The 23,261-nt window shown below is 42.7% G+C and overlaps 1 protein-coding gene across 1 annotated transcript in view; it reads right to left on the bottom strand.

The window, feature by feature from the left end:
* Positions 1–288: 288 nt before the first annotated feature.
* Positions 289–23,261, bottom strand: part of KNG1 (kininogen 1) — a 35,012-nt gene continuing 12,039 nt past the window's right edge. The window contains exons 4-10 of the mRNA XM_075555880.1: positions 19,240–19,412; positions 15,062–15,169; positions 11,207–11,297; positions 10,187–10,353; positions 3,171–3,278; positions 2,983–3,069; positions 289–1,092 (exon numbers count right to left, since the gene is read on the bottom strand). Coding sequence (XP_075411995.1) covers positions 289–1,092; positions 2,983–3,069; positions 3,171–3,278; positions 10,187–10,353; positions 11,207–11,297; positions 15,062–15,169; positions 19,240–19,412 — 1,538 coding nt within the window. The remainder of the gene's footprint in view (positions 1,093–2,982; positions 3,070–3,170; positions 3,279–10,186; positions 10,354–11,206; positions 11,298–15,061; positions 15,170–19,239; positions 19,413–23,261) is intronic.

Genomic DNA, 23,261 nt, shown 5'->3' with positions numbered 1-23,261 from the left:
GATTATCAGGAAAACACAAAGCAGTAGGCCGTTGAGGCAACTTAGTTTATCCATTTTCTAGGCTAGCTTAGAAAACTTGTCAGGGTGACCCAGAAGGGATTTAGGATTCTGCACACCATTTTATGTTGTCCCCAGAAATCGACAGCTTTCCAATCGTGCAGCTCACCACTTCCCTCTGGGCTGTGGTGAACTTTTAGGGGTTTGGGTGTCTCACAAGAGGATATTTGTTTTTGGACAGTGGGGAGAAGGGGTGATGACGTGTTAAGGGAATACTCATGGCTGCATAAATTATTTAAGAGCATCCCAAAGATCAAAATCATGAGATTCTTTCACTTCCACTGTTGAATTCATCCTGTGAACTGGCTTCCAGGGGCGTCCAGGACAGTTGGGGGACATTGTTTCTGGAAAATCAGATACCAGGTTAAATGGAAGGCTATTTGGTTCTGTCTGGATGTCAGGAATCCAGTCATCCTCATCCTCATCCTCTGTGGGAGGTGCCGGTGTATTAGGTGACACGGCTGCCAAGAGATCTGCATCCTGAAAGCCAGAAAAGGTAACCGCTACACTTGGCGGGGCTAGGGAGGGGATGGGTGTTGGTCCTTCTCTCTTCTCTGGTGTCTGTGCAGAAGATGTAGTGCTATCTTCAGAAAAGCTCGCCAAAGGCTCTGTTCGCCAACCATTGTGCTTTCCATTGTTTTTGACTTTATTTTTATTCTTTCCATGCCCATGTTTACGTCCATGGGCTGGGCCACGTCCCTTTGCATGGCCAAGGCCATGTTTCCTTGGGTGGTCAAGATCAGAGTCAAGTTCTCGTTGATGTCCATGACCAAAGCCATGTCTCCTTTGGTGCCCATGGCCTTGGTCATGCTCATGTTTACGGCCAGGGGCAATGCCACGTTCTGTTTGCTTTTCATGGCCCCAGTCATGCCTGTGAGTGGGTCCTTGTTCTCTTCCTGGGTCCTGCTCTTCATCTTGTACGGGTGCCATGGAAGTGTGGGGTGGACTTACAGTTGTCACTTCTCCCGTTGCCGCTTCTGTCGCTGATAAGGTTCGGAAAGGTGAAAAACCTGGAGGCCTTTTCCTCAATGAGTCCTAACAGGAAATATTAACATGCATTACAGTGACAACCACACTGTCAGCGAAGAGGGAGGGACTGAAACCTGGCAATGCTATCTTGATTTATAATGGGCAGCTGTTTACCAGATTTCAATATTATATTAATATTCCAGAAAGGATGAAAATGAACAATATTCTTTCCTCTTTTCATTCATTTTTAGGTTTACAGATATGGTTTATTGTTTTTAATAACACTCTAAAGCAACCCAGAGAATTTTTTCCTTCATCTGGAAACAACCATGTGGTTGAACTACAAAATCTCTAGTGTGCCCTCTTAAGGTTTAGCAACCTCTGATTTTGCAAGTCCATTGCACACTATTTATTAAACTGACATATTTCTGTTAGCATAATTACTGCTTTTAATGTCAAAGGACCTAAAGAAACTTTACAAATAGAATACACACAGAACCTAGAGCCACAATCACTGGGTTCGGCTTAAACACATTAGAACACATGTTCACTAGCTTAAAATATACCTATTTACAGCCTTCCGAGACTGCTCATGGTGGGTTCTACAAGTATATATCGCTACACAGGACAAAAACCTAAGTGAGAAAAGAGGGGGAAGAAGCAACTTGCATTGAAACATGGCGGACCGTGACTTATTCCCACCTGTGGGAACGGGATGCTTAGAGCAGTGCCCAGTGGTCACAAAAACCCGGGCTTAGGAATCCAATTGGCCAGACTGCTAATTATCAGCCTCGGGTAGAGAAGGTGGGATCTGATTGGACCTGATTGTTCACCGTTGCTAATAATGGCTGTGTGAACCTGGGCAAATCACTGGGGAGTCACTTTAGTCACATGCAAATAGAAGATAATGACGGCAGTCCTCTCAAAGGATGGAAAATATTTCCTGTACACATGGCCCGAGTACAGGGTCTGGTGCAAAGGAAGCCTTTATTACTACTGCTCACTCTGGGATCAGACCCCCTGCCGCCTCGAGCGGACTCCAATTCACAGTGACTTTGGGTAGGGTGTTCAAGTGTGTACATCTTTATGGATTCTCATCGTTCTCCCAAGGAGCGAGGCTGTAAATCTTTAAGGGAGCAGATCTCTCATCTTTTTCCCTTGAGGGGGGCTGGGAGGTGAGGGTGAGGGGCTGGTTGTTTTGAATCACCAACCTTGTGGTCAGTAGTCCAATTTACCCTCAGAGCTCCTTTTTGGAATCTTAAGGGTCTGATTTTCAGCCTGTCAAGTTGTCTGACCCTTGACAAAAGAGAGGGGATTCCTTAACCTCACAAGGTTCTTTAAGACTCAGCAGGAAGTCAACTAATGCTTTCCCAATGTTAAAGTACATATAGGCATCATCAGGGGGATTTTAGTGAAAAGTGGAATCTGGTTCAGTAGATGTGGTAAAAGTCGCTGGGTGGCGGAAACTTGTTCCTCTGCCAGCTAACAGGTTAGAGGTTCCCCCAAGGCATTTTGGAGGAAAGGCCTGTGAATCTAATTCTGGAAAACCAACCCTTGACAGTGCTGGGGAGCCCAGTTGTGCTCTGACACACCATGGTTGCGACTCCATCAATTGGTCAGTGTGGCAGGAGGTGGGCTGGAGAGTATGTCAGAGAGCCTGCATTTCCCCCAAGCTTCTGGTCGGGGCGCTGAGTGTACCTCCCATATTAGCGCCCCAAAGAAGGGCTGCACCTGACACAACGAGAGCCTATGGCGACCTGGACGGGATAGGGCAGAAGGGCAACATCGGGAGGCTGTCACTCTCTTTTGAACGTAGCAAAGAGAAGTCAGCACAGAACATTGTAAGAGATCGTTGTCCCCAACTCCCGTCACCAGAAGTGCATTTTCAACACCACCATAACGACTTTTCCGAAAGAGCACCATCAACCCACAGCAGACAGTAAATCAAAGGCATACCTTTACCAGGGTTCGGCAGTTGACGGTCGGGTAAACTTTGCTCTCCCACGGGATCACGTAAACGGAGGCATTGCATTCCAGAATGTCCTGGCCACAGAAACAAAAGGCAGCCGAGAAAACAGTATGATTAATAAGGCGGCTAAACTGATGCTTCCATAAACTAGCTTCCTTGGGGTTAGGGTACTCACTCCGGCCGCCTTGCTCTCACAGGTGTGCATCAGTTCATCGTTACCGTCCTTGGAGCACTTGGTTTCCCTGGCCACGAACACCACCGAGTACTTCTTCCCTGCCACCACCTGGAAGGAACATCAAGGGGGCAGTCCATGGGAGGCACTCGATAACTATGTGTACAATCCACGGTGTCTCGTCACTCTGAGGATTCTTAGGAGGGATGTTGGAATTTCGATGCTACACTCTCCACATGAAAGTTATGCAAGAAAAGTACCATAAATACTCATGTATAAGCTGAGTTTTTCAGCACAAAAATGTGCTGAAAAACTGGGGTTCGGCTTATACACGGAGCAGTGTGGTACCCCAGCGAGGTGTAACATCTCGCTGCCTCCCTCCACTCCCCCCCCCCCCAGGTAATGGGACAAGTGCCCATTATCTCACTAGTGATCACTGTTTCTTTGTTGTTCATTCAAAGCCCCGCTGACACTGCGGGGCTTTGAATGTTTGTTTACTCACATCTAATCAATCAGAGCCATCCTATGACATGTATCTTTGAATAAGCCTTTTAAAGACCGTATGCGAAGGATGTGGCATGAATGGATGTCATCTGGTCAAGCCCGACTAATAAAAGGAAGGAATCTCATGAAGCCTGACATAGAGTTAATAGCAAAGTGGGTTCGAGATGCATGGGAAGATATTCCAGAAGACATGGTGTGATGTGCCTTCCAGTAATATAGTATTAGTAATGCTATGGATGGCAGTGAAGACTGTGCTTTGTATGAAATGACAGCAGTGATGGTGATGACGGCAATCTCAGTGAGGACAGCATCTGTGATGACCTCACACCAGCTGAAACTCTGCATTGAGATACAGATGATGATGAGGAATCCAGTTTTGAAGGATTCTAACTCTACATTTTAGCTTGCTTGCTGATTGAGCTCAGGGAATAGTACTCTTAAGGTTTCATTGTTGATAACTTATTGTTTTTGTTGAACCTATTTTCTACTTACTGTGCTGGTTTACTAATGTTAAATGACTTGCTGTCCTTTTATTTATGTTTTTATTTAAAATAAATATTTAAATACACTACCCCAGTGATGTCTCAATTTTTAGTAATTTTATTTTCATTTGTTTTGATTATTGAAACTTACCAATAGCTTCTGCATTTTCCATCCTAGGCTTATACTCGAGTCAATCTGTTTTTCTGGTTTCCCAGGTAATAATTAGGTACCTCGGCTTATACTCGGGTCGGCTTATATTCGAGTATATACGGTATATATTTTTAACACTTGGAATTGGCTCGATGGCAGCGCTCTCCTCTTTTTCTAATGATCATCTATCTTTCTATCCACCCAACCTGGATGGACTGCTCCTCCAACGTCTTAGCATGGTGGCCCCATCATGCCGATAAGGTATAAATGTTTGACAACAAAAATTCCAGGCTGTATGCGATGGGTCTGGTGTTGATTCTCATTCCATTCCCTCAATGTGATCACACGGAGGAGGAGAAGGAAGGGGATGGGGATGGGGTGGGGGAGGGGAGGAGAGCGAGAAGGAGAAGAAAACAGGTTTTCATGTCTATTTCTATTTTTCCCCCGAACGTCATTGTTCAACAGCTGAAACTGCCACTAGTCATCTGAGGGACCAAGTTGATTATAATGGAGTTTAAGAGAAGCAGGAAGAAAAACTTAGTAAACATTTTTTGTAAACCAGCTGTGTTCTGTCTTAGGGTAGGAACTATATGAAGTAAGCAATGTGATTAGGAAAATCATTTGAGTTTTCTAGCGTATGTCTCTTGATTTTTTTTATAGTAATAAATGACTTTAATCTCTAGCAACAATTATAAACATTATATATTGTTATTTTCCATGAATATGGCTGAACTTCTCAAATTATTCAGTACTTTGTTCCAGCATTTCATTTGTATGTGTGCATATGTGTTAGATTTTTATGTAGTTATTTATTAAAAAATAATACGCAAGGCCTGTATCTGTTGACCTGGAGGGATGGTCATCACTGCAAAAGGGAAATTTCAAGGTAATAAAGTTACACGTTTTTGTAAAAGGAAACCACAGTCTTCTCTATCTCATGCTGTTAACAGGGAAGGGGAGGGCAAGATTAGAGGAACTTGGGGAGAAAACTGAGTCACAGGAAGAACTAAACCCTGTCTCTACTTTATTTTGCACTGTTTTGCTACCTGGTCCCCAAACCAAACTCACTGTCATGGAGGGACCCTGCAACAACTCAGAGGGACAACTCAGAGGGACCCTGCAGGCCAGGGTAGAACTGGCCCATGAGTGTCTGAGACTGTCACTCTTTACTGGACCAGGAAATCCCGTCTTTCTCCCGCGGAGCTGAGGGTGGTTTTGAACTGCTGCCTTTGGTGAGTGCTCCAACTCACAGCTATTATGCCCCAGGGCTCCTCATGCTGATGTAAGTTTGGTTAACTTTTTAAGAAGAATTTAATAAGTATCTTTCAAAAATTCAAATGTGTGTAGAAGTTGGGAAGGAAAGGTTCTAAGAAGATTTTGAAGCCTACAAAAGGGACTCCAAAAATATTATGGCAAAATTCCATTATCTTTTAATTCCATCCTTTCCATAAACTTTTTGAAGTCCCCTGATACATTAGCGATCACACATTTTTGTTGTATGATCAACAACAACAAAAGGAGGGTACTTTATATCTAATCTTTCTTTCTGACATTAGAGCCGACCTATATAATGTTGCCTAAGAAGGTTGAGAATACATGACACAAATGACAGCTAACAGTTAAACCCTGTCCAGGGTCCAGAAGAGAGAAATAACTTAAACCTAATACTAACTTACATTCAGTGATCTTACCAAGACATCCACATCGTCCTCAGTATCATCAGTATCACTCCTACTGGAAGTCTTTCTGGTTAAAATTAACTCACCCTGTCCAAGTTTTAGTTTTAAAATAGAGACGATCGTATTGCATATAAATTCTAAATGGATTTGAAGAATTAACGTAGTGAAATAAACTAGAAATACATAAATGCATACTCATCAGCTGTCACCCCTTTCTCAGGTGAACAGTCAATGGAGGAAGGGAACAAATTTGATTAGACACAGAGGAGAAGGGATTCTCATGATTAATTAAATAAAATAAAAAGGCAAGAGACAATCTGGGTAAAATAAGATGTGGCATCAATATTTTTATGTGTATAAAATAATTGCATAACCACAGATAATTAAAGAACAGGCAAAGAAAAGGAATCCAGACTCTCTGAAGCCATGGAGGTTGGATGAGCCCCAAAAGCTATTGCTCAGATGTCATCTTTAAAGTCCAAACCAAAATTACACCTGAGGGTCTTTTAAAGATCAAGCAATAATTTATCATAACTCGTAAAGATTGTCTGGTGTGAACGTTGTTCTCTGTTAATAATGATCTGTATCAGTTTGGTTGGCAACTTGAAATAGTAGGTCAGCCCCTGAGGGGACAGGGAGTTTCTGTCAGTGGGGATGGGACAGTTCAGAGAAGGACAGGGGGAATAGCAGCACAACTTGAAGAATGTCATCCATGTCACTGAATTGTACTTGTAGAAATTGTTGAACTGGTGTATGTCCTGCCATGGATATTCTCAACAACAATTATGTAATGGGCAAAGGACCTGAACAGATATTTGAAGGCGAAGAAGGTAAAATGGTCAATAAACTGAAGCCATCATCTAATTGTATTCATAACCAAGGATGTGCCCATTAAAAAAGCATTACAATGTCATTTTTAGTACTTCCCGGTGTCAAAGATTTTAAAAAGCAGTGAGAAGATTTGGGTTTGGGTCAGGTACAGGAAAACATGAGCTTCAATTACTGCTAGTGAGAATAGAATTCAAATTGTGATCATCAACCAGTGTCCCCCTCCAGTTTGCATAAATACAAATTGACGTAAATTGCTTGGCATTTGGTGATTTGCCTAAAAGTCCTAAGAATATGCATATTTCTTGACAATTCTGGGACTTTGTCTAAAGAAAATCCCCAAATGTGCACCCCCGACCCCTTCAAGTTACTCATCCAAGCAGAGTCAGGGCAGAAACTCTGGCAGCATTGAGGTAAAGGCAAGGGCAGGGCAAATGAACAACAAAACTGCAGTCACTTGCATGTGACCATGGAAGGGTGTTCAGCATCTACAAAGCGATATCAACTTATCGTGGATCTTCTTCCAAATGAGACCGGCAAAACCAGGCAATATTCAAATAATAAAACCAATCTTCAACAATTCAGCAAACTGGTCAGTTGGAGATTGGATTTGGTCTTTAGAAAATTGATTTCCAGTGAATTGGCTGTGTCTCCTAAGGCTGTCTTGAGTGACCATGTCTGAAGAGCCAAAGTGCTCAGTAAAGATTAATCTCTTTAATTTAAGTTGGGAATTCTCCCAATATTTCAGATGACTTGGCCACTGAGAGGGTGTTGGCTCCCTTCAGCTTGCAGCATTACCTATTGATGCTACCTTACCTTATTACTATAGCCAAGTATGCTAGAGCAGCGATTAGCTAAATTACAGGGAGAGCTGTAAGTGCTAAGAAGATCATTGATGATTGAGAAGGAATAACTCTCTCCATGACAGCAAATCTCTGGGGTGCAATACACGGACAAGTACGGGCCTCATCCTACCTTATTCAATATAAAGGGACTTCCTAGGAGAGTTAAAAAAAAAAAGGAGGGGAAAAGTTGAAAATTATCACTCACTGCCATCCAGTCAAATATGACTCATGGTGACCCTAGTGGACAGCGTAGAACTGCCCCGTGGGTTTCTGAGACTATAACTCTTTATGGGAATAGAAAGCCTCGTCTTTCTCCCACAAAGTGGCTGGTGATTTTGAACCGCTGACCTTATGCGTCACAGCCCAGTGTGTAACTACCAGACTGCCAGGGCTTCTGAAAAATGTAAGAGTAGCATAAATTGAGTTCCTAATAAAATAAACCTAACATAAAAAAATCTGTTTTGATTCCTAGAAGTTTAATTTTAGGGCTAAAAGTATAAAATCTTTTAAAGGAGTATTTCTCCCTCCTTCAGATTATAAAGATCATGTTGGCTTGCTGTTTTGAATATTTTGTTCAACTTGTATTTAGAGAAATACGTTTTGATGTTCTAGGATAGGAGTTTGGGAAACGATGGTCTGCCCATGGATATTGGAGTTGGAAGAGATTACCATTCACAAGGGCTGGATGAGTTTGGTTGACTTCTTCAGGTCACCCAGAAGTGAGGTGGCTGTTCCTTGGTAGACCTAGGTCCTTCGACTCTCCCACAGGGCATGTTATCCTCTATTGATATGGTATGGAAGGAGAGAAGTCTCCAGAGACACCACTATGTGGCAAGAATTTACCTTGTCCAAAGAGAGGTCTGGCCTTTGCCCTTGGGTGCTGAGAAGTAATCTCTAGAGAATACAATGTCCTGATCGATTATACTGAGTTGTAATGGTACTGACTGATGTTGGAAGATTTGGATCAGCTTGACTAGAGAGGTGGTCAATTGTGTCAATGTGACTGAGCCTAAGAAAGTCTCTGAACACCACGTCTTAGGAGAGCTTCCTTGACTGGTCACATGTGAAGTATGGTGTTAATGATGAATATTACATATTAAATCATGAATGAACAAATGTGTTCTGGAAGACATAAAGCCAGGATGGCCCTTAGAAGGAAGGATGGCATGTTAAGCATGTCATCAGGAGGAACTAGCCCCTAGAGAAGGGCATTATGCATGGTAGAGTAGAGGACCATTGGTTGAAAATGGACCATTCATTCAGCACAATGAATTGACACAGTTCTGCAAGAATGGCTGAGACATAGCAATAGTTGTGAGGCTCATGAAATCATTGAGTCAGAACCAGCTCCATGGCACCCAACAGCAGTATCAGTATGTGTTGTCTTATTGGATCCCCTTAAAATAGAAAAGAAAAAATTTTAAGTGACTTGGCTAAGATCACATATTAAGTATGTTGTGAGGTTGGAACTTGGAATTCAAATCTTCAAATGTCATTCGCCAGCCTTGCTGTCTTTTAATGCAGAACCAAGACCGGTGGCAAAATAAGTCACCAATTTTTCATAGAATATTGCATTTTCAAGAACACTTTGTTCTATTAAACTGGAATTCCATGATGCCCAATTTCCTGACACGATCGCTGAAGACAAAGTGGGTGCATAAGCAAATGTGGTGAAGAAAGTTGATGGTGCCCTGCTATCAAAAGATATAGCGTCTTGGGTCTTAAAGGTTTGAAGATAAACAAGCAGCCATCTAGCTGAGAAGCAACAAAGCCCGCATGGAAGAAGCACACCAGCCTGTGTGATCATGAGGTGTCGAAGGGATCAGGTATCAGGCATCAAAGAACAAAAAATCATATCATTGTGAATGAGGGGGAGTGTGGAGTGTGGATCCAAAACCCATCTGTAGGCAAGTAGACATCCCCTTATAGAAGGGTCGCAGGGAGGAGATGAGCCAGTCAAGGTGCAGTGTAGCACCTATGAAGCATACAACTTTCCTCTAGTTCTCTAATCCTTCACCCTCCCCCCGCCCCACTATCATGATTCCAATTCTACCTTACAAATCTGGCTAGCCAGAGGATGTACATCAGTACAGCTAGGAACTGGGAACACAGGGAATCCAAGACAGATGAACCCCTCAGGACCAGTGGTGAGTGGCGATACTGGGAGGGTGGAAGGAAGGTGGGGTAGAAAGGAGGCACCAGTTACAAGGATTTACTTATAACTCCCTCCCAGGGGGATGGACAACAGAAAAGTGGGTGAAGAGAGATGCCGGACAGTGTAACACATGACAAAATAATAATATTTTGGGTGAGGGGGGTGAGGGGAGAGGGGGAAAATGAGGAGCTGATACCAAGGGCTCAAGTAGAAAGCTAATGTTTTGAGAATGATGATTCAACAAATGTACAAATGTGCTTGACACGATGGATGGATGGATGGATAGATGGATTGTGATAAGAGTTGTAAGAACCCCCAATAAAATGATTTAAGAAAGAAAAAAGTATATTACATTTTGTGGTATAATTTACAGACCTGTACTGTTGCCTTTTTCACACTCTCAATCTTGAAATAGTTCGTTTTGTTATGTTGCGCGTTAAGCTTTGTGATGGAATGATTTAAAGCCTCCTGCAGCTCCAAGCTGTTGGTAGCTACCTCCATGGGGCAGCCAGCGCACACCCTGGTAGGTGGCGGCACGACTTCTTCTCCTGAAAAGACCGGATTTAAGTCAGCATGTACACTGGAAGAGCAGGCTAGCCCAGCACCTCTCTCCCACAGCCGCAGCTTGCATGGTGTTCGAGGGCTAAGTGGCAGGTCTCAGACGAGTGAGAGAGAGAAAAGACCTTCTCTGACCTGTTTCCACTTCCCTCTCCTCCCAAGTCCAAGGTGTTTAGGAAAAGGTATCCAACTGGAAGCTGTCCGTGACTCTGACACGCTGCCGTTCTGAGCATTTGCAATTTGGGGGGTGCGGAGGGGTGGTGGAACTTCTGTCAAGAGCAATCTTTTACTTAAAGGCTGGACTCCCTAGAGGGAGCATTCTGAGTTCAGTGGCTGCGATGAACAGCCAGTGTCAGGAATAGTTCTTTGTTGCAATGTACACAGTCTTCCAAGTATGAGATAAGCCAGCTCTCGTTACAAGAAATACGGACTTGACCCTAAACTCACACACTATCTTCCCCACCCTCTGTGGTGTTACATGTAGAAAAAAAAAAAAAAAAAAAAGCAGAACTCTAACGGAAAAGGTTTTATTCTAAGAAAAGAAAAAAGGTTTTATTCTGAGTGGGTAAAAATGAAATACAGGTCTCTCAACTTATGCCACTTGACTGTGCACATTTTATTACTACAGATGGCCATCTGGCTTCATCTCAGAGGCCAGCTTTGCCCATTTTCCCTCTGTCATCGTATTCCCTCCGGTCATTGGCAGAGCACGTTGGTGGGCTTGTTCCCTATAAGGTCCGTGCCATACCTTGGGTGGTCAAAGGCAATTCAGAACGAAAGACCCAGCCACTTGTCTGGGGCCAACCTCCCCCTATCGAAGCCCCAGCATGTGTTAACCCTTACCTGGATACAGGTCACAGTTCTGTGTGAAGGAAGAAATTCTTAGCTGAGGATCCATGTATGCTAAATCTCTACATTCAGCCGTAGCCTAATTTTTGAAAATACATACATAAATTTAAAATGTTTTAGAAAAGCTTAAAAGTAGCCACTAGTAAAATTAAAAGTAAGATAATCACTTTTCAAACATTACATAGGAAAAAAGAAAAGAAACATACTCCAATTGCAAAGAAGAAAAATTGGGTAAAAGCATCAGTAACAATAAAACAAAACGCATATACTAACACCCAGGAAAGCATGAAATAAAGTGACAAGAATACTTAAAATGGAAATAATTGCCACATAAGTAAATGGGTAAAATTGCCTTACAGAAAGACAAAGACTTTCAGAACTAAATTAAAAGTGAGGAATTTATTATAGCACCAAGAAACATTTTACAATAAAAATTTTTAAAAGAAGCTTATGAAGAAAAGATAAACTTGAATCAACTAAATATAAACCATAAGAAGAAACTAGAGTCCCATTAATTATTTTGTAAAGTAAAATTGAAAGTTAAAAAATTTTAAGATATATAAAAGCAGTAAAACTAACTTCATTTTTAAAAGGTACAATCTATAAGGCATGGAATCAAGATATGTAAAAATTAAATATGTGATGAGAAATAGACAGAAATATTTTTGATTGGTAAACTTTATATAACAACTACAAATATCAGAGCAGCTAAATGGATAAAATTTTGTTATTGAGTCAATTCTTACCCACTGTGTTGCCGTGGCTTCTTCAAAATATAAAATCCCCTCAATAACCCAAACTCATCCTATTGAGTCAATTCTAACTCATAGTGACCCTACAGGACAGGGTAGATCTGCCCCTGTGGACTTCTGAGACCCTCTTTATATGTAGAGAGCCTCATCTTTGTCCCGTGGAGCATCTGGCGGTTTTGAACTGCTGACCTTGCAGATCACAGGCCAAAGTGTAAGTACTCTCCCACCATGGCTCCCTTTCAAAAATATAAATATAATTCCCTAATCTGTTGGGGTTTTCCTCGAAGAAGGAAAAAATATAAAACAAAATCAGCACACATAACAAGTTCACAAAATATAGTCACAGTGGCATCAGTGTCCATCCATGGTGAGTAGATGCTTTCATATTTTGCAATGTGAGCCGGAGCCCGAAACAAAACCCAGGGGCTTATTTCAATAAGTTAGCGGGGGAAAACTATGGAAATCAAGAATGAGTAAACAAGAAAGATAAAAGAAACATTAAAAGTTAGAAAACAAAAACACTAGCATTAGTAAATCAATCTAAATAATAATTTTGAGGCTAAGGAAAAATTAAACACACCATAAAGCAATACAACAGAGGTTATAGAGAAGGATATATTTTAAAATCTTATGAAAAGGTGTATACTAGTTTTAATTCCCCTCAAAATGGCTACTTTTCTGAACCATCATAAATGACCAACACAGACTGACCAACAACAAAGCCTGAATTGACAGAGGACTGAAGAAGGGAACGGAAATGCTGTCATGGTGCTTGACTTCCATCTCACTCTTCACCTCATGTAACAAACTATAAAATAGCGTCACAGCTTTACAGAAAATATCATTATTTGAAGTTTTATTGACATATAATTAATGCCCCACATAACTCAGTAGTTTGAGTATACTTTTTTAAAATGTGCAATCATTACCACAATCAATTTTAGGACATTTTTTTTTCATTTTTGTTCTCATTGCTATGAGGTCATGATTTCCCCCCATTCTTCCCTGACCATAGTCCTAAGAAACTAGTCCTCTAGTTACTGTCTCTATACATTTACCTACAGAAAGAAATTCATTCAACTTCCTTATAGAAAGAAATTCTTGAGTCTTATAGAAAGAAATTCATTCAACTTCCCTGCCAACAATAATAACTAAGTAAAATACAGAAGAACTTCAACCCAAAAGAAAGCAGGAACTAATAAAAACAGAACAAATTAAAAATCAGTCAAAAGGGAAAACAAATGATAAGATGTTAAAATTTAACCCATGTCTGCATTGATTCACTTTCTGATATACATAAGTAAATAATTATTAAAATTAAAGTAATATATCATTTCCTATAAATTGTTTCTGAATATATAAAATAGTGGAATGAACTCATTGGATAAAATTAGAATCTGGTGCCAAACTCAGAGAAGATTTTCAGAAAATTGTAGACTAATTTTATTTATAGATGTAGAACCCCTAAATAACCCAGGGATAGAATCCAAATGCATTTAAAAAGAACAATAAATATTTAACAAATAGGATTTAATCTCAGAATCTAAAGTGTACATTAGCAAAGCTGTCAAAACAGCGTGTGAAGGACGCGGTCATCTGGTAGTTCCATAGAGCTGCCTGACAGTGCTTGCTAAATTCAGTGTATTCCTTACTGAACCAACAGAGACAGTAAAGCAAAGTCTCTAAGGAGCAAGAAAGCAACTCGGCTTCCTTAACAAGACAAAAAATGCTTCTCGGGAACCCACAGCAACTATCCCATAGGCTAATAAACTCTAGGGACTCCCCAATCAAATGTGGAATAAACCATGAATGCCAGCAATCACTGTTATTTCAAAAATACCTCTGGAAGTTTAGTAAGCTAAAGGAATTACCATGCAAAAAGCAAGCACTGGAAAATCATAGCTGAAATATTATTTGCATGAGATATTATTATATACCTAGAAAATGAAGATAAGCAATAGAAAACTGTGAGAGTGGATCAAGTTCACTATTGTTGCTAAATAGAAGGAAAGTCTCTAAAAATGATAGGTTTTTATTTAACAGTAGTAACATTAAAAAGAATAAAACAGAAGGTGAAACAAAGAAATTTAATAGTAATAACCAAAACAAAATATCAATTGAGGAATAACCTTAGTAATAAATGCTTTGGATATACATAAAGAAAATCACGCATTAGAAATATAAAATTCATGAGGGAGAGGGGCGTGAGGAAGGAGGGGAAAAAATGAGGAGCTGATGCCAGGGGCTTGGTGGAGAGCAAATGTTTTGAGAATGATGAGGGCAATGAATGTACAAATGTGCTTTACACAATTGATGTATGACTGGATTGTGATAAGAATTGTAAGAGCCCCTAATAAAATGATTTTTAAAAAAAGAAATATAAAATTAAACTAATAGCACAGAAATTACCATCTTGCTATATGAATTCTCTACCACCACTTTGCCCCTTGAAATAGAATTTTAGAAGCAGAATTTCTAGACGAATGGACTTTGCAGTAGTTAAAGCACACTCTTTTGCTAAGATGCAAATATTCCTGGGAAAGATTCATGCCTTAGCAGAGAAAAGTTTGAAGCGAAGCGCTAAGGGAGAAAGGAACACCGGTGACGCAGTGGTTAAGCACTGGGCAGCTAAGTGCAAGGCCAGTGATGCACACCCTCCAGCTGTTCCCCTGGAGAAAGATGTGGCAGTCAGCTTCGGGGCTCTTCCACTTTGTCCCGTTGGGGCCCAGTGAGTCAGAATGGACTCAACGGCAGTGGGCGTAGAGTTTGATCACCACAAGGATGTTTAGCACATGAAGAAGGGAAGTGAGACGACTTAACAGTCACGGGACTATTCACATGAACTGTTGGCACCACCCAGGGGATTCCCTGTCCTTGGCTCTGCTATGTAAATACTCAGCATTGCCCGGGGTGCAGCTCCTTACATGATGGCCTGAACAGTAATGTGAACTTCAGGTCTTGCAAGTGAACGTGCATATGAATTGCTGAATGCCATCTAAGATTGTAGTGGGGACTCTTCCCACACAGCTAGACAGTGCCCGTCCCTAAGCAAAATGCTAGGCATTTAGTCCTTAGATTTTCGTATACTTACTCCATTCAAGAGGGATTTGCACTCAGGAGTTAAGAATAGAAATTTCTCCTTGGAACAATTTGTTTGCACAATTGAGTAGGTGATTTCAAAGTTCCATCCAGCCACCACCTGAAACAAGTTTTGGATTGCTATTTAAAGAGACTTTAAACATAACTCACAGGGAAATAAACAGCCATGCTATGATGAGCTTAGGACACTACCCGTCGTATAATAAGTGTTCAATAAACATTATTAGGACCGTTGGTAGCATAGTGGGTTTTGAGTTGGGCTGCTAACTACCAACCTCTCTGAGAGGCAGCTATTTCAATCTCAGAAACCCACAAGGACAATTCTGTATCCTACAGGGTTGCTAAAGGCAAAAGTCAATACCAAATGCATTTTGAGCACTTTGAGACTCTCACAACCTTCACACACACACACACACACACACACACACACACACACACACCACACCTGAAATAAAAAGAGTGACATAGATGAGTTATTGTACTTCTTTAAGTGAGACCTAGCAACTGGTCCTCCCCTAGACTTCACAGCGCATCTGTTCTATAGAGTTCTGTGAAATATTAATATTGCTCTCCAGGATGGATTAAGAAAACTTTGGAGTGGGAATGCCCTTTATGGTAGGTTCTTGGGTTTCCAAATGCAGCGAGGGAGAGTTCTTCCTCTTTATCCTGAACTGGACCCATCCTGATAGCAGTTAATGGATATGATAGAGTAGAACATGCATCTTGAATGACCAAGTTGGAAGGTCTATGAAATGCAAAGAATGTTACTCACCAAAGTGAGTCACTCAAAATTAGAGTCTGAAATACAACACACCCAGTCAACTGTCAATGAGGACACAGGGAATTGAGCCAGTGAAAGACCAGGTTTAGAGGTATTTACGTTTTTGTCTAATGATATTCTCATTGGACAGATGGGGTTTTAAAACTGACTTTCAGAAGCAGATAGTTAGGTGTGTCTTCTAAGGCATGCCTAGATGGGGTTGACCTGCCAACCATTGGTATGACTTCTTTAGTAGCTTAGTGCTTAACTGTTTGGACCACCCAGGGATTACTTGCTTGATGACATTGTTGTTGGCGTTAGGTGCCACTGAGTTAGTTCCTCTAAGAGCTCCTCCATGTACAGCGGAATGAAACATCACCAGTCCTGTACCGTTCTCACAATCACTGTCATGTTGAAGTCCATTGTGGGAGTCCCTGGGCCATTCCGTCTTACTGAAGGCCTCCTCTTTATCATTGACCCTCTTCTTTACTGAGCATGGCGCCCTGCTCCAGGGACTGATCCCTTCTGGTAACATGTTCAAAGGGCAGGAGATCTTGCCATCCTCACTTGCGCCAAGCATTCTGGCCTTACTTTTTCCAAGACAGATGTGTACATTCTCCTGCAAGCCCACGGTACATTGGCTATTCTTTAATAACACCGCAATTCAAAGGCATCAGTTCCTGTCTGGTCTTCCTTCCTCTCTGGTCAGTGCTCACGTGCAGATGAAGCAATTAAAAACACTGTGGCTCTCAAAACAACTCATCGCTATTTAGTGGATTTTGACTCATAATGATCTTTTAGAGCTGCGAGTCAAAGGACCCTTGGATGGGAGTCGAAGGATCCTTTCACAGGGCTCACCTAAGACCATTGGAAAACACATTATTTCCGTGGGTCTTAGGAACCGAGACACCAGTCCTCTATCCGTCTCCAGGCGGGTCCGCCCACATGCAGATATGCTGATCTGGTGAGAAAGAAGCTATCTCAACCTTCGCACTGCCGTTGGCTTTTTATGCATACTGCCGCGCAATGTAGCAATTCAGTTTACTGTTGTTACACTAAGACTGTTACCCATGCTGCACCATGCTTCCAGACAAAATTTCATTTATTTGTCATTAGAAATAGATATTTCACAATATAGAATGACATATTGCGTTTGTGACGAATCACTGTTTTCATGATGTTCAATTTGTAACAATGAAAACACATCCTGCGTATCAGATATTCACACGACGGTTTATAACAGCAGCAAAATGACAGTGATGAAGTGGCAACGAAAGAAATGTTATGGCTGGGGGTCACCGCCACATGAGGAACTGTATGAAAGGGTCGTGGCATGAGGAAGGCTGAGAACCACTGGTGTAGAGCCTTTGGTTGCGAGCACCTTAGCTCTTAAAATGACATCTTTGCTCTCTAACACTTCCAGAGGCCTTTTGCGGCAGATTTGCCCTGTGCACTATGTCCCTTGATTTTTGATGGGCACTTCCATGGGTGTTGATTGTGAATCCCAGTGCTATGAACTGAATTGGGTGTCCCCCCAATGCATGTCAACTTGGCTAGGGGATCGGCATTATATCATTATCCTCTACTTGGCGATCCGCTGTGATTATCCCGTGGGGTTTAAATTCTAACTTCTATGATGCTAATGGGAGAGCAGTAGAGGCAGCTGTGTTAATGTGGCAGGATTCGGGTGGCTCTTCAGTCAATTTCTGTTGAAATAGAAAAGAGATTTGAAAAGTGAACAGAAATAAGAGGGGGCTTAGTATCACCGAGAAAGAAGAGCTAGCTGTGTTCTTCCTTACAGGTACACGGGTAGCACACAATCACTGGCACCATGAGACTTCAGAGTCGATCTTGAAACGCTCTTTGAAAGGGGGCAGTCAGTGCCTTTTCTCTTCCTTCTTAGCTGACCACATGCTTGTCTGGTGAAAACTGGCCAATCCCAGTGCACTTCAGTCCGATGAGATCTAGGACACAGATCTTGATGCATTCCATTTCCGTTTTAATCACTTTCAATTTTCTTGGATTCTTACTTTGCATATTTCACATTCTGATTATTCGTGGATAGTTAGCACGGTTCCTTTTTCATTTTGGGTCCGGCCACATCAGCAAATGAAGCAAATCACACTATTCACATCATTAAGGGTGTCTGCTTTACAGAGGAACATTTCCCCAGGTGTGTTTTTAAGGCCTTCCAACTTGAGGGGCTCCGCCTCTGGCACACTTCACGAAATATCCACTGGCCAATGCTTTCAGAAGTAGAATGCCAAATTCTTCCCAGTCTGTGTTAGTTTGGAAGTGCTGCTGAGATGAGACTGTCTTATTTGTCTAGTGCTGCTATGACAGAAATACAAGTAGATGCTTTAACAAATTAAATGTATCCTCTCAGAGTTCCGGAGGCTTGAACTTAGCCTATGGTATCAATTCTTGCTTCCTTTCAACATCTGTGGTCCCCGCATCCCTTGGAGACCGATGTCTTGGTTTTCATCTGCCCTTGGGTCTAGAAGGATTTCGACGTGGGGACCCTGGGCCTAAAGAAGGCATTTTGATCCTGGCTCTTCTTCCTTGGTAGTTGGCTCCTTCCTCGGCTCCCATTTTTCCCTGCTTTCATCTTTTGTAACATATATATGGCTGCAGCCCACACGCCAGGGGAACACCCATGACCTCCCATCCGGCTGTGTAAGGGCGTTGCATCGCACCCTAATCACCTAACAACAGATTGGCTGAGCACATTAGGTCACATCACGGGGGTGGTGTGGTGGTGGTGTAATTACATCAACATATAACTGCCAAACCACTGAGAATCCAGGCCCAGTCAACCTGACCCATATTTTTAGGGGGCGCAATTCAATCCCTGGAGTGACCCTGCTGGTACTTGAAATGCCAGTGGGGTACCTTTCAGCCTCACATAGCCACCACATCCACCACAGACTACAGACGTGTGGTGCTTTCGTGACAGAGACATGAAAACCGAGAGGCTACCCAGCCAGGCGGGCACACTTTTATGGAGATATGATAACATTTGGGGGGTTATGATTGATTTAGCACAGGTAGGGCATGCTACAGTTTTCTTAAAATCTTAAAGCCAGAGGAACTTTTCCATTTCATTGACTCTAGGAAACACCTGCAATGCGTACTCCTCATTCATTCAGAACAGACCTCCGAGCAAGTGGTTGGTTGACCATTTTGGACTTTGCATCTTTCAGGATCCCAGCCACCTGATGGGAAGAACACCTTCACCATCTATTATGCCAATCACACAAAATAAATACACCGCAGAACTTGTCATCACCCGTAGTCTAATGACACATGTTCCTTTGGAGAATTCTTTAGTGTAGTCAATGAGGCCCTAAACACCAAGATGTAACAAACGTGAACAACCCGGTGGGAAAAAAAGCGATCAAAGGACAAACCTGTCTTTCGGCTCCCTTCACTTTGTGCAGAGCAAAGAGGTAGGGATGCTGAGTATTGTTGTTAAAGTGCTGAATGGCGTGTTTCAGAACAGGCTCCAGGTCGGGGCTATCGGCTGACAAGGGGTGTGCACAGCCCAGGCAGCTGTACTCGGTGGTCTCCGTAGCACCCTCCGCTAAAGAAAACACAGAACGAGTTAAAGAGTCAAACCAGCCTTCATGTTGTCAGCGATCTTGCCCCGAACAAGTAAGACAGATTAGAAGGCTCTGTGGTTGCCCCACGGGAAATCCTAGCGCACCATTAGGCAGAAAAGGATCGTGTGACTGCTTTTCAACCAGGCAGTTTAAGAAACAAACCCGCTGCCGTGGAGTTGATGAGTACCCCCAGAGACCCCGTGTGTGCAAGCAGGCTGGTGCTGCAGAGGGGTTTTAAGTAGGAAAATCCTCTTTTGGAAGCAGATCACCAACCGTGTCTTCCGATGTGCCTGTGGAGAGTTTGAACCTTTAGTAGTTGATCTCTGAGCCATCTGCACTCCCCACAGACTTTATCTGAGGGTTTCTAGTTAGAGGGATGCTTTAATTAGAAGATGAATCTGGATGAGAGATGAAGAAGCCTTTTTTCAGTAGGAGGTTTTGAGGGTGAGAGTAGAAGAGAAAGATAAAATTCAGTTTTGGATTTTTTTGCGGGGTGGGGGTGTTGTATGACCGAATAATTTCCCAGTAGCAACAATTCTAGAGATCTTTAAAAATTTAAATAAAAATATTACTGACTTGTGATTTCTTTTCCATGTGGACGGTTTTGCTCTGACTACAATTTTCTGCAGGAACGGACCCTCCAGGGATGTGCACTGTTGTGAGCCCCAAATGGATGACAGACGCTGGTCTAGAGCAACTGCCATGATACCCACGTTCTGTTGTAAGGCCTCAAGATGTGCCCTGGGGGGTCGTGGCTACTCGTGGACTGCGATCGACCCTCCTGGTTGACAGTCTGAAACCACGAGCAGCTCCCCGAGAGAAAGACTGGGCTTTCTACTCCCACAAACTGTTACAGTCTCGGAAACCCACAGGGGCCTTGCAGTGAGTCAGCACCGACTCGAGGGCAGTGAGGGAGCTTATGTACTAAACACCTACCTTATAGAGGGAGTACATTTCAGGAAGGCTTCTGTACCTAGCACCCCACTCCTGCCACCTTAGGGAAGAAGCTAGTATTGTTTGCATTTGCTGATCCATCATTTCATAAGGATGTACTTAAGGAATTCCATGTATTGAGGACCTCCACTTCCAGCTTCTTACTGTTGCTGTCAGGTGCTGCGCACTCACTTCCAACTCAGAAAGACCGTGTGCACGGTAGAGCAAAACACTGCTTTGTCCTGCCCCAGCCTCATACCTGTTGCTAGCTTTGAGCTCACCATTGCAGCCACTGTATCAGTTAATCTCATTGAGGGTCTTGCTCTTTCTCACCTAGCCTCACTTTACCAAGAATTATGTCCTTTTCCAGGGATGGGTCTATCCCGATAATATGGCCAATGTACTTGCGATCAAGTTTTGTCATCCTGGAATAGTTCTAAGAAGTACTCCAGTTGTACTTCTTCCAAGACAGATTTATTTGTCCGTTCTTCTGGGAACCCGTGGTACTTTTAATATTCTGTTCCAGCACCATAGTTCAAATGCAGAACTTCGCCTGTGATCTTCCTTAGTCATGGTCCAACTTTCACAGATAGATGAGGAGGTGATTGAAAATATCCTGGCTTGCCAATCGCAATACATGGACGGCTGCCCCTTCCCCCCTTCCGAAGAATTTATTTCAGAGGACAGCACTGAAGCTGCAGCTCAGGGAGAGGGACTTGTCTGATCAGAGCACATGGAGCGAATGAAGGGGGAGGAAGAGAGAGTGGAGCACATCCTGGCCCACCAACCCTTGAGGACAATATTCCTGCTCAGAGAAGCCAATCCACAGAGAAGACCATATGGCCAGCCCCACTATGAGACGTGACATCCCTCACTGACCCATAGCCCTACAGGGGACAACACTGGAGACACAGTGTGGGAATTCTGCCCAAACACAGAGGCAGAACACTAAGGGCATGCAACCGAACAGCAAGGGGAACGGAGCAACAAAGTCCCCAGGGAATAACAAAAAATAGACTTTGGGGGCAGGGCGTGGTACCCCACAGACTTGACCGGAAACCATTCCTAAAGGCCAACAAACAGTCCTTGAATTAACTACAAGCTTTTCTTTCTTGTTGAGTTGTTGTTTTGGGGGTTTTTTTGTCATTGGCTTGTTGGTTGTGGTGGTGCTGTTTGCTTTATTTTGTTGCTTGGTTTTGCTCTGTCTTGTTTATGTGCAGGTTATTATCTCCGCAGGTCTGTCTAAATAAGATAGGCTGGACGAACCATCTGGAGCAGAAAACAATGGGACCGACAGTTTGGGGGGGTGCATGGGAGAGGGGAAGGTTGGGGGGGGGTGGAGGAAGTGGTGCTAACAAACCCAGGGATAAGGGAACAATGTGATCCAAATCAGTCCTGAGGAGTGTGTAGGAGGTGTGGTAGGGTGTGACCAAGGGTAATATCACCGAGAGGAATTATTGAAACCATAATGAAGGCTGAACATGATAGTGGGACAAGAGGAAAGTCAAAGGAAATAGAGGAAAGAGCTAAGAGGCAAAGGGCATACATAGAGATTTAAATAAAGGAATGCACATATGTAAATATATAACAGGATGGGGAAATAGATCTAAGTGTGTATATTTATAGATTCAGTATTAAGGTAGCAAATGGACATTGGGCCTCCACTCAAGCACTCCCTCAATGCAAGAACACTTTGCTCTATCAAACTGGCATTCCATGATGCTCACCTTTCTGACATGATCACTGAAGACAAAGCAGGTGCATAAACAAATGTGGTGAAGAAAGCTGATGGTGTTTGGCTAACAAAAGATACAGCATCTGGGGTCTTAAAATCTTGAAGGTAAACAAGCAGCCTTCTAGCTCAGAATCAACAAAGCCCATATGGAAAAAGCACACCAGTCTGTGTGATCACGAGGTGCTGAAGGGATCAGTTATCAGATATCAAAGAACAAAAAAACATATCATTGTGTACTCACCTCCCCGATATGATTACTGAAGACAAATGGGTGCATAAGCAAATGTGGTGAAGAAAGCTGATTGTGCCTGACTATCAAAAGATAGCTTGAAAGTAAACAAGTGGCCAACTAGCTCAGAAGCAACAAAGCTCACATGGAAGAAGCACACCAGCCTGTGTGATCACGAGGTGTCAAAGGGATGAGGTGTCAGGCATCAAGGAACAAAAAATCATATTCTTGTGAGTGCGGGGTGGGGACTAAAAGCCCGTCTGTAGGCAACTGGACACCCTCTTACAAAAGGGTCACAGGGAGGAGACGAGCCAGTCAGTGTGCAGTGTAGCAATGATGAAACATATAACTTTCCTCTAGTTCCTAAATGCTATCTCAACACCCACTATCATGATCCCAATTCTACCTTACAAATCTGGCTAAACCAGAGGATGTACACTGGTACAGATAGGAACTGGAAACACAGGGAATGCAGGGATGATGATCCCTTTAGGGCCAGTGCTGAGAGTGGGGATACCTGGAGGGTCAAGGGAGGGTGGGGTAGAGAAGGGGAATCAATTATAAGGATCTACATATAACCTCCTGCCTGGGTGATGGACAAGAGAAAAGTGGGTGAAGGGAGACATCGGACAGTGTAAGATACGACAAAATAATACTTTATAAATTTATCAAGGGGTCATGAGGGAGCGGGGAGCGGGGAGGGAGGGGGAAAATGAGGAGCTGATGCCAGGGGCTTAGGTGGAGAGCAAATGTTTTGAGAATGATGAGGGTAGTGAATGTACAAATGTGCGTTATATAATTGATGTATGTGTGGATTGTGGTAAGAGTTGTATGAGCCCCCAATAAAATAATTTTTAAAAGAAAGAAAATATCCTGGCTTGGGTCAGGCTCGCCTGAACCCTGAAATCATGTGTTTCCTCTTTAAAGATATCT

The sequence above is a fragment of the Tenrec ecaudatus genome, chromosome 8 (assembly GCF_050624435.1).
Source record: "Tenrec ecaudatus isolate mTenEca1 chromosome 8, mTenEca1.hap1, whole genome shotgun sequence".
NCBI classification, from domain to species: domain Eukaryota; kingdom Metazoa; phylum Chordata; class Mammalia; order Afrosoricida; family Tenrecidae; genus Tenrec; species Tenrec ecaudatus.
This window is presented reverse-complemented; position numbering and strand designations above follow the sequence as displayed.